Source organism: Tachypleus tridentatus, chromosome 7 (assembly GCF_004210375.1).
Source record: "Tachypleus tridentatus isolate NWPU-2018 chromosome 7, ASM421037v1, whole genome shotgun sequence".
NCBI classification, from domain to species: Eukaryota; Metazoa; Arthropoda; class Merostomata; order Xiphosura; family Limulidae; genus Tachypleus; species Tachypleus tridentatus.
The window spans coordinates 194,223,630-194,236,243 of NC_134831.1; the positions used below are offsets into that span (position 1 = coordinate 194,223,630).

The following is a 12,614-nucleotide window of genomic DNA, read 5'->3' on the forward strand; positions in this document are numbered from 1 at the left end:
ACTATTAAAAGCTAAGGTAAAAAATAAATGTTGCACTTGTAGAACTAAGTGAAAATGATTGAGCCAGTATAGAAGATGAACAGAATTATTTGAGAGAAAACAAACAAAATCACACCCTGGAGGAATGAAGTGAAAAAAAATAATTCAGTCCAGAATGAAATGACAGGTTTTACAAGATGGATGATGACAAAAACAGTTACTGCACAAGAAGATGAAAAAATAGAGCTAAAGAACAAAACTGGAATAAAACTGCAAGTGATTTATTGAGAACAAAAGAGTGATGTCTACCATAGTTCAAAATTATCATAAAGCAGGATTTCCATCAGCCTATGCAATTAAAGATGAAGAGAGCACAGAGCTAATAATGGAATATTGCAGAGTAGGATAATATTTGTAAGATGGTACTGTGATGGTAAAAGTATATAGAAAAGAACAAGTTGAAGAAATGGAAGGTGAAAAAAACTGAAAAAGAATAAAAAATGGTGAGGTATCTGGGGATATGGGATGCTTGTAGAAACTTTTAAATCTGCAGGTACAGTTGCAATTAAATTACTGTTTCCAGTATGCTTAAAGGCAGTAAAATTCTTGAAGATTGGCTCACAGCAATAGTTTGTCCATTTTATAAAAGAATATTAGAACAAAAACCAAGATCACAAACTGAAGAACTGGCAATATGTTTTTTTGAGCCAGCAGAGAAACACCATATTTAATCTCTACCTTAAAAATAGTTAGAAATGAGCTAGCAGAATTCTAAGAAAGGTTGTGAAGGGTTTTATCACATGATTAAGGAGGGAATAGAAAGCTAATCAAAGCAATAAATATGTTTATGGATACTGTGAAAGTATGAAGATAGTGATAATAAAAGAAACAGAGCCACACAGGGAGGTTATTTATATGAATTAATATCTAAAGCTGAAACCTGCAAATTATATGCAGTCACATTAGTATCCTTAATGCCACAGTACTTCTTTAAATACAATATTTCTAGAATAGTACAAAATAATTCTTAATTCCAGAAACTGAAATCTCAAAGTCCACTTGTTTTTAGGGCTAATTTTAGTTAAGTCTTTATTAAGTACAAACTATATTTGATAGAGATAAATTTGCATATTTTGTTTGTATTAATTTAGTTAGGGCTACACTTCATCAAACTTACTACTGTTAGTAATGTTAGACCTTGAAAACTCTGATGAAATTGTTGTATAATATATGTAAAGTATCTTTACATCCACTTATTACTTTACAAAACTGAGTATTACTGTGATAGATCTTTAATTTTCAATCAATCACAGACAACTTGCTTCTAATTTAAATTATGTAATATGTTGCTATGACATCAGTGCAAGATTTACTCCATAGATGATACAGCTATTATGGCATGTTGTGAATAGATTGTATCAATGACTGCCAAGAAGGAAGAAGTAAAGACAAAATTTTTATGAACTTTGGCAGAATTTAGAAATATCTATTTAACAACTACGACTGAGCCAGGTGGTAAATTTCACATATTTGGGAGCAAATCTGATTTAAAAAAAAAAAAAATCAACAAAGAGAAATAAGTAAAAATAATGTTACTTTTGTAGCTTAAGGATAAAAGAGTGTCAACAAACAGCTAAGTTATTTTAAAACAAATCTATATAATGAAAGCCACTCTGTTCATAATGTTTAAAATTAATTCAGTGGTTAATCTCATTCCAGTGAGGACTTTGTTAATTTTGTATCATTCTTATAGTTATTTCTTTGTATTTATTACCACATTTACAAGCTCTTAGATCATTTGGAAAAAAGATAAAATAAAAATTAAATAAGAGACAATATATTGCATAATAAACAAGAGTGACTGTTTGTGTCAAAAACAAATCTTTTCAATGCAACAGACGTCAAAACAGTTCATTGTTAATAAACTTCTTCACTTTCAATAAGAGATTTTTAAAAGTTTAGTCAAAAGTTACAAGCAGTTATATATTGTTAATTAACTACCTTTGCCCACGTAACTAATAATTCACAGGGTCGTACATATGACCAGGTAATAATATTTTTTTGAGAACCAGTATTTTTGGTTGGTTGTTTTTTTTGCATGGTTCAATCTATAATGCCTCACCAAGAATGTTTGAATGTAACAAACATATACAAGTCAAAATTCTAAACTTTCAAGAGCTAACCAAATGTACACAAACAAATGTTCTATACATATAATTTATTGTTACAATAACATAAATACTTTAGTAACATTTAATTTTGAGAAGAAAGATCAGTCAACATTTACTGTTATGTAACAGGTATTCAACTAGTTCCAATAAAGCCCAGAAGTTTAGTCTACAATAAAAACCTAAGACAAATTCCTGCAGCCAGAAATGGAGGTTCAGAGGTAAGAGGAGCAAAAATACTTGATTAAATGTGAATACAAAACTCAAGAAACTTAAAGGTAACAATGCTTGAAATTATTGAAAACATGAGATGGTATGGTCATATACAACGAAAGAAAATGTACAGATACCAAAGAAGTTTGTGAATTAAGAACCAAAAATACAACTAAATGAGATGGTTAGAAGATGCTCAATTAGTACCAAGTACTCCTAGTCACCATATTGGCTTTGCATTTTAATCAGTTCATTAACTGATTAAAATGCAAAGCTGATATGGTGACTAAGAGTACTTAGTACTAAGTTAATAACCCTATCTGAGAAGGAGACTAGCCTGCTGCTTTACCAGTTCTTGTGAATAATGGTAAATTTAATTCAAATATAGTAACATGCTGGATAACAATTTTGGAAATTATTTTTCATCCATTTACTAGAAATATTTGTTAAGAGATATCAAGTGAATACACTCATACTTAATCAAATGTAACAACTCAGTGCCATTTCATCATGGCTAGGACTATCTACACTGAAGCCATTACAAACTCAGTTATACTTAACAGTGTGATACTAGCCACTGATCACGTACACCTTGAAAAACTGAAAGATGAATCTGAAGGAATGCAACATTTTGAAGATTATTACATCAAAAAGTATGATTGTGATGAAACCAGATGAAGTACAGGAGTACATCATGAAATTAGAAGAGTCCTCAGCATCATGTGGTTTCCACAAATGTAGAGTAATGAACCCTGCCATGTTTGTCTCCTAGTAATGTTGACAGCTAAAGGGTTTTTACTATGTTAAAAAAATTCACATACAGTCCAATCTGAAAATAATGTTAGTGAAAATTACACATAAAATTATAATAATAATTAATCACTACTTGGTTATTGGCTTTTCTTTCTTTGCTGCATATTTCTTTTAACTAATCATAATGAAATTCAACAGTGTTATAATCTTTAATGCTGTCTGGAACCTGGAAATAAGAAACATTTTTACCATTCAACTTTGATAGTACTTTCTACAAATTTTCAACACCAATCCTCACCAATAAACCATTTCTTGAACTTTGGGAAGAAGATAGAAATTCTGTGGACTTCTCTGACCTATCTAGAGAAATGTAATGTTTTCACCACCTGTTTTTCATACTCAAATAAAGCAAATGTAAAAAAAGTGTACACCATAAACATTCTTACAACACAGACTGAAACTGTTTTTATAAAGAGTACGATGGGATCAAGCTCTGAATATAATCACGTGAATTTGTAAATAGTTTTAAAGTTGGTATCTCCATTATTGGGATTTAGTGAAAGGTCGTTTTATTTTTCAATTTTAATATTACTGATAATGAATGGCTTTATTTGGTAGCAATTACCAAATTATCTTGACGGGTATGGATATTCACAAAGATACAAGAGAGAACCCTCATTAGCTGTGATGCATGAAATTCTTTTGAGCAGAATTAGTGTACATGTCCCTTTTGTGGATGGACCCATTACTTCAAGTTTGTTCATATTCCATTGTTTTTCTGTGCTAATTTGAACATGGACATCCCCAATCTGAACAAACTGTGCTGTCAAAATGTAGCATTGGAACATTTCATGATAAAAGTTGCAATTTAACTATTTTGTGACTTGTATATTCAAATCTGTTTAAAAATAAGTTAAACCCTTTGTGGACTTAAAAAATAATTTCATTTTACTGAGTATACAACAGTGCAAATGTTGTACAGACAAGTAGTAAAAATCAAAATACGGTGATCAAACATTTTGTCTGTTTAGTCAAAATGCTATCAGAAGTAAACTGAATTTGACTATTTGAGGATATATAGTTCATAAGAGTAGCTATGAAAGATAAATGACAAAAAGGGAATTTTTATACTATTATGATTAACTAATGTGTTGCTTTTTAGTACCACAATTAGTAATACCTACTTTTTAAAAATGAAAAACACATAAAAATAATATTTGTTCCCACTACTTAACCCTAGAAACTGATGAAGTACCTCAAGGCTTTGTAAACACACTTTTCTAAATTAATAATGCACAAAACTGCTTGTGAGTCCATAACTTCATTGATCATTGAGTTTGCATTGATGTAGGGTAGACACAAATATAAAATGAAATATCACAAGTACTGCTGAAGTCCCTTAAGTTTTAAAAAAAAACTCCTCCAAGAAAAATCAGTGATTTTACTCAAGTTTTGTAGTAGTTCTTTGGTATTTTAAGAAGCAAAAACAAATTACTCTTAAAATGCCACCTATAATTTAAAAGTTGATAATTTTAGGGTTAAGCAGTTTACAAATAAAATTATTCAAAGGTAAAAAATATTTACACGGGTGACAATTACTTCTCTTTTATTGTGAGAAATTAGTTCACGTATTTGTCAATGAACTGTTATTGAAAATTTTAATTAGATTATCTATACATAATGAGAGGGGTAATAAAAACTATACACTGTCATGTTGCAGCATCTAAGTTTCCTATGCCATCAGATGCAACAGAGTTAACATATTAGTAAGATTTACATTCTTGAATTATTAGCTTCTTCAACAACTGGTTTTTACAGTCATGTCAGCATGTGAAATAAAATTCCTAAAAAAGTTATTTCTATGTAGTATTAAAATAAATGGTCATTTCCTTACTATGGAGAAAAAAAGAAACCACTACCAAATAATCAGTTATTTATCTCAAGAAACACCGAGGAAAAATTGCTTTTACAAATAATTTTTACTGTACCTTTCACCTTGTTACTTTAAAAAAGAAACATACAAACATGTGTTAAAAGACATTTATTGAGACATCTGAGAGGTTACACCTTTCAACACAGACTTACAAAAGGGGGTTTCTTAATGCCATCAGCCTCAGGGGACAATGAACAAATAATAAAAAAATACCAGCCACTTTCTCAAGAACCAAACTATTCCAATTAGTCAAGTGTAAAATTTTCTCTTTTTACATGCATATTTTACATAATGTCTGAAGATGCTAGACTAGAAAACTCCCTTCGAAGCATTCAGTTTAAAAAAAAAATTGTTTTTTTATGAAATTCATGATAAAACAGCTGTAATTTACAACAATTAATTTGGTATCTTAATGAAATATCTATGATTAGAAAAGTTTGTCAGAGAACAATAATTTACACAGATTTGTATGTAGAATAATTTTACAACCACAAAAAGTATAGCAATATTCTTGATTTCTGTAAAAAGATTCTGGACTCATATGAGAACTGTTGAGAAGTGAAACCTTCGGTGATAAAAATAAAACCAAAATGTTTTCTCATCAAACATCAACTACTACTAACAAAAGTTACAACTTAGGATGAGAACATAGACTCTAGAAAAGAACTTGCATACCAACAAGTGCACGATCTGTAGGCAGAAGTTTGTTCCTTTTAAAAACTAGGAAGTCTCACACTGGTAACAGTCTTCTTGTCAGTACTGCATTTGCTCTGGCTTTAAATTTAGACTACAATTTGAAGTTAGCCCCACTGCTGTCCAAATGAATCTTGATACCATGGTGAATCTCCTCCCAACGATCCATAACCATAGCTGTTGTAATTTCCAGCACCAAGAGGTTGTTGAGGAATTGGCTGGCTCCCCCATGTGCTCTGGTAGCGACGTTTAGATTCCCCCTGGTTTTGATGGCCCCCATCAAACTTGCGCTTACCGGCCAGGTTTCCACGACCTCCCCCACGACTGGTCACCTGACCTCGGCCAACTGCTGTCCCACGTCCCACTCCACGAGTACCTCGACCTCGGGCCATGGGGGGGAGGACTGGAGTCCTGCCACGAGGGAGAGCCAGACCAGGGGTACGACCACGGGGCATCATTCCACCACGACCACCACGCACCTGTAAGAGTGCCAGAATTTAACTGTTTTTACTTTCATGAAAGTTTAGGTGACTCTCTTTTTAATGATTATGTACAACTCTCGAAACCAGGTGCATTTCGGAAAACAAAAAGCATGTTAAAAGTATTGCAAAAATAAATGATGCAGGGGCACATCATGTCAATAAAAATACTTTAACAATTCTGTCATCACCTGAACAAAATAACAGGTACACTCACACAATTTATTTATGTGACAGTTCCATAATTACATTGTGTTTAGCCATTTTATTTCCATTACACTCTACAAATTAATGTTCTCAACATCACAGAGCAAGTGTCTCTTCACACAATTTTACTGCACTTTCACCTTACATTTTCCAAGGAACTAAACTAATGTGTATCTTAAACTTCAATGAGACATCAATAAAGTTCCTAACTAAAGTTTTATGAAATGTGGTTCTTGTATAAAATCATTCTACCTACCAAGGACAGAAAAATAAAACAAACTCAATCACCAAACAACAAATAACCTCAGTATTTTTGAAAGCTTAGTGGTACACACTTTCTTGTTTTGTGATTTATATATTTTTTAAGTGTAATACTACCTTCACACTCTACAATAACACCAATTTATTGGAATTCTATACTATAAGCTACCAAGTACCTACTGATTTTTTTACAAAGCAAGACACATCACTGAGTTCCATATTTTTTTGGCTTTTTTATCTTTTCCTTTAAAACCACAGATGAAATTTTTGAAGTTTAGTATTCCATTTCCATGTAAGACTGACTTTCAAAAAGTAATAAAAAACAAACTGCTACTGCTAATTTTGGGTTTTGTTCTTCCCAACTGTAGTTGCATTTGAGGAATCATGACTTTAACTTCCCATTTATTAAAAAACTTGTTAACATACACATCTACAAACATTTGATGTTTGAAACAAAGACCAGAACATGATAAAAATTTTCAGTAAGTTTCCTTATGTCTCTTGTTTGCCACATCTGTTTTACTCCTAAACACAGCAGAATAAAGCTGCCAAAACACAGTCACACAGTTGTGGCTATTACTCAAATCAAATTTTATTGTATACTTTGTTCATAATTTTATTTCTTGCACAAGTTGTCTTAACTGAATGTTCACGTCTGTTATTCAAACTTAAATACAATGAATTTTTGAAGGAGTTTGGAAAAAAATAATTTATTGCACTTTTTTAATATTATACTCTTAGAAAAGCTGACCAGATTATAAACATATAAAACAATAGGCTAATCTCCATCTTGAATTCTATATGCAATTTAGCTTCTTCTCTTCCTTATAAGAATCCAATTTTTACATCAGAAATCTTTCCCTTAACATAATCTGGCTACATCTCTCTCTCTCTTTTCTTTTGTATGCAACATAAAGCTAACAAATCAATTCTATTGATTCCCATCTTTGGTTATTTTCTTGAAACATTTACTTTGACAGTCTTCCTCTGCAACTAATTAAGTTGATTCAAACTATGAAGTTATACAGTAGGTTTCATCCCAGCATAAGCTTTCTATGATGTCTCTTTACATGACTTCTTTAAGACCGTGAATGTATTATGTATAATAAGCTTTTATGTCACTAATACTGGAATGTTATTTGACCTTATAATGGCTGGTGTCATTTTTAAATTCCTCTCTGCACATGCCATAAACTGTTACATTCAAAATTTAATTAAATCACTTTAATGAAACAAGGGTTATCACACGTTACAACTGTCTTATATTATTAAAGTTTAATTCCTTTATTTCAAAGGAAACTGCTTAAACAATGATTTAAAATTTCATGTTTCCTCTCACTTGATATGCAATAGGCTTTATCAACTGAACAATAGACTTTGTTTAAAATCATTTTTCTTGCTGGCAATAAACTGTGTGTACATACAGCATATTTACCAGTAACTGACACACTTTCCTAAAATAGGTCCCAAAAGGAAACCAAAGGAAAAACTACCATGTTCATCCTGTGCAACACCCAATTGCAGTGTAGAAACTGTGTTGCTAAATGACAATTTAAAGTTGTGTGACATGCTCATTGTAAATAGGAGCAGATTTTGCTCTTAAGATCATTACTGTCACAGAAAATGTGCATTTACAAATTTGTTTCCAAGCAGAGTGAAATCAGGTTAGGTCTTATTCAGAGCAGTGTCTGTAGCATTTGACAATTTTTTCTTGCCTTATAAACTAATATGGTATTACTTCTATTCTGAAGTTCATATTTCAAAAGTTTAATGATTTTTCTCAATTATTCTATACTCTGAATCACTAAAACAACTTTAATAAACTAATAAATGCAGGAAATATTAAGATACAAGGCTAAACAATCTTACCAAAGTTAACATCACATCACCAGTGGCTAGTCATTGATGTGTGTGTGTCAACATATGCTGTAATTTTTTACTGGCCTTTGCTTTCTGGTCGAAATTTTACTCATTTTTTCAAAGACATTCTCAGGAAGTGAAGAATATAATGAGACAGCTAAAAGTTTGACTTAACTGCTGTAAATGCAGTGATATCTGTAGATTAACTCTGTCCATAAAGGCTCTAACCAAGTTTGTAAACCTTTTGTACTTGTTAGTTTCCATTCTATAACTTTTAATAATGTATTTGCCAGTATATAAGATACTTTTTCCTCATAACAAATGCCTGATTTTGCCCCTCATCTCATACATAGGTTTAGTTCAGTACAAACTCTCTGGTTAATAGCATATTTAACCAATTTAACACTGTTCCTTTTACTCTGGTTTGCTTTTCTGATAAGTGACATCATGACATCTATTGCAGTATTTCAAATGTTTCATGTATTGAGCTATTACATGTATCAAGAAGTGTGATGTGTATTAATATATATGCAAAAACAGCTCGTTTGGGTTGAGAAAATATTTTACGTAGAAGAGCAAACAACGTTTCGACCTTCTTCGGTCATCGTCAGGTTCACAAAGAAAGAGAGGTAACTGACTGGAAGCTGACCACATGTTTGGAAGGGGTTGTGTAACTGAGTGTCAGAATGTAGAGGTTGGTGTTAGATGTTTGAATATATAATTTTATATTATTTATTTTATATTTAATATAGGTATAAAGGCGTTCCTTTATATTGGTTTATTTTGGGTTTAAGTTGTTGTATAAGTAAGGCTTCTTTAATTTTGCGTTTGTTTATGTTTGTTTCTTTATTTAGTATTTGAGTGTTTTCTATGGTTATGTTGTGTTCATTTGTCTTGCAGTGTTCGAAAACGTGTGAAGGTGACTTTTTACGTTCTTTGAATCTGATTTCCATTTTTCTACTTGTTTCTCCAATATAGAAGTCGTGGCAGTTATCACATTGTATTTTATAAATAATGTTGGTGTGGTGTTTGTCAGTGTAGTTTTTACATAGTATAGACCTCAGTTTTGTGCCTGTTTTTTGAATAAATTTGATATTAACTGGAATGTCATATTTTGTTACTAGTTTTTGCCAAATGCTGGTTATTTTCTTGCTGATGTCGGGAATATATGATATGCAGCAGTATATGGTTTCGTGATTTTTTAATTCGTGAGACATATTTACTTTTGTTGGTTGATTTTGCTTTCTGTCTAGGTGTGTGCATATAATGCTTTCTATGGTTTGTGGAGGAAACTTATTGATGTTGATGAAGTATTGTTTTATTTTGTCTAATTCATTGTTAATTTTATCTGGTGAGCATAGTTTTATGGCTGTGTTTATTTGGTTTCTTAGTATGTTGAGTTTTTGTTTTGTTTCATGTGCTGAGTCCCAAGGAAGGTATAGTCCAGTATGGGTGATTTTACGATGGATTTCTGTTTTAACTTGAATATAGGTTCTTGTAATTTTGAGGTTAAGAAATGATATTTGATTGCTTTCTTCTTGTTCACATGTGAAGTTGATGTTGGGATGTATAGCGTTAATGTGATTGAAAACATTAAGTGTGTGTTCTGTAGATGTGAATCTTGCAACCATGTCATCTATATATCTGTACCAGTATAGTGGTGGATGTAATGCTGTGTTAATTGCTTGTTGTTTCAACTTGTGTCATAAAAATATTGGCTAGAACTGGTGATACTGGGTTGCCCATGCTTAGGCCATTTGTTTGTATATAGTTGTGGTTGTTGAACATGAAGTTTGTCTTTATCGTGGTGAATTCTATGAGGGTTGCTGGGAATGTCTATAATACTCAAATATTAAATAAAGAAACAAACATAAACAAACGCTAAATTAAAGAAGCCTTACTTATACAACAACTTAAACCCAAAATAAACCAATGCAAAGGAACACCTTTATACCTATATTAAAAATAATAAAATAAATATAAAATTATATATTCAAACATCTAACACCACCCTCTACACTCTGTTACACAACCCCTTCCAAACATGTGGTCAGCGTCCGGTCAGTTACCTCTATCTTTCTTTGTGAACCTGACGAGAACCGAAGAAGGTCAAACGTTGTTCGTTCTACTACGTAAAATATTTTCTCAACCCAAACGAGCTGTTTTTGCATATATATTTCTCTACAAGGGGGTTTTCTCGACATCACTGTGATGTATATTCATAAAAGTATAAAAAATGATTATATAATGGCAATTGCCTAAGAACAGAGACAAGTTGAGAAATGCTCCTAGTTATCCTAACTACAAGCAGTGCTCTCGAGGACATGAGAAGAACTATGAAAGCTTTATTTGAAAGATGATACTATAACTGTTATCTACTGGCTGTTGCTGTAGCAGCATGGGAGAAGCAATGGCGAATGTTTACATTATCATGCACAAAATTACCAAGAAAGGAAGTAAGTGAGGACTTTGAGTAGCATCCATTCCAAAAGTGTGTGTATGGATACTGATAAATAAGGCTGCTAATTTACCAACTTTGTCTGCAATCAATGAACAAGTGGTTTGGATTCTGGTTTTGAGAACTGCAAAACAATCAAGGAAAACAACCAATCAAGTGTCAGATCTTCTTGCAGGTAGCTATGGACAATATCTGGAAGGTTGTAAGAATACCAGAAAGAGTTTGTATAAAAACTTGTGCTCTCAAAAGTTAGTTCTTCCCAAGCCATGATTCAACACTCTGATGATGAGTCTACCAAATATTTCTTGCCTAAGCTCTCCGACTTACTGCCATTATTCCCAGCATCAAATAACGTAGTTAAAATACAGTTGAGTTAACACAGTGTAATTAATTAGTGACATTATGGAAAGTATTCTTAAAGAACATTTTGCTAGTTGTACTGAGAGTTTTGACTGTAACGTAGAACATTCTGAAAGCATATTAACCTTTAAATGGTAGCTGTAATCAATTCATGATTTCATGCTTTGCACTCAAGTTCAGCTATCATCAATTGATGATACAGGCTAAAAATATTGGCTGGCAACCTCCTTACATCTTAGTGACCATACCCAATCAAAGCATTGCGCCTGATTCATTTTCTCAGTGAAAGTAATTGAGCAGAAAAGGAAGGGTGAGTCAGTTAAGGAAATGAAGCAAAAACGTTTTTCATCAAAAGACAACACTGAAGTATTAGCACAAGATAATTATTCCAATGAAGAAAACTTTTAAGATTTCTTTACTATCAAATTCAATTGTTTCAAGCTCTGAACGTGATTTAGATAGTGAATCAGAATCCACTGTTTTCCAATGGATAATGTGTCATGATTTTGATTCATTTATTCATTCTTTTGATGATACAGATGCTGTACTCAGATAAATTTAGGCACATGGATCAATCTACAAAATATAAATTTTTTACTGCTATATTTGATCAAAGTATAATGATTCATATTGTGTGAGAAACACAGATATTACAACTTTTGCAAATCCTTGAATTCCAAAGAATGTGAAAGTAACACTCACTCTACTTCACAAAGTAAGCAATGTGAAGATACAACTTTTGAGGAAATGTACATTTTTTTTTTGCTCTGGGGCTGTTTATGCCACATGTACAAAAGCATATGTTGGTTGATTACTGGTAGAATGACCCCTTATAGGAACCCCAATTTTTCCAAAATGCATTATTTGAGATTCATTCAGGAAGATTTATATGTTTGCACTTTGCAAATAATGAAAAACTGAATGTAAGGAAATGATTATGGAAAGTTTGAGAAGTGCTTATAACAGTGAAGAATAAATCTACGGAATCTTTTCTCAATTTCAAAAAGTAGTAGCTATTAATTAATCTTTGATTCTTTTCAAGGACTGCTTTGTTTTCAAGCAATACCTTCCAGGCAAGCACCACAGATTTGGAATAAAGATCTTTGTATTATGTGACTGAGGTAGGAATTGTAATAGATATGATTATGTATTCTGCATGTGATGTAGATGTCCCCAAGGATCCCTGATTAGAATTTCCAGGATCAGTTGTCATGCAATTGATGAAAGACTACCTTGGAAAAGGTCATATA

At 32.0% G+C, this 12,614-nt stretch overlaps 1 protein-coding gene across 6 annotated transcripts in view; it reads right to left on the reverse strand.

Moving 5' to 3' along the window:
• LOC143257614 (heterogeneous nuclear ribonucleoprotein R-like) overlaps positions 1-12,614 on the reverse strand; it is a 44,730-nt gene that overhangs the window by 3,650 nt on the left and 28,466 nt on the right. For 5 of the 6 annotated variants that reach the window (XM_076516606.1, XM_076516604.1, XM_076516605.1 and 2 more), the window contains one exon: positions 5,140-6,218. The exons of the other annotated variant lie outside the window; for it this stretch is intronic. In XM_076516606.1, the coding sequence (XP_076372721.1) occupies positions 5,847-6,218 (372 nt within the window). In that variant the 3' untranslated portion in view covers positions 5,140-5,846. Of the gene's footprint in view, positions 1-5,139; positions 6,219-12,614 lie in introns of those variants that run through there. 6 annotated transcript variants of the gene reach the window in all.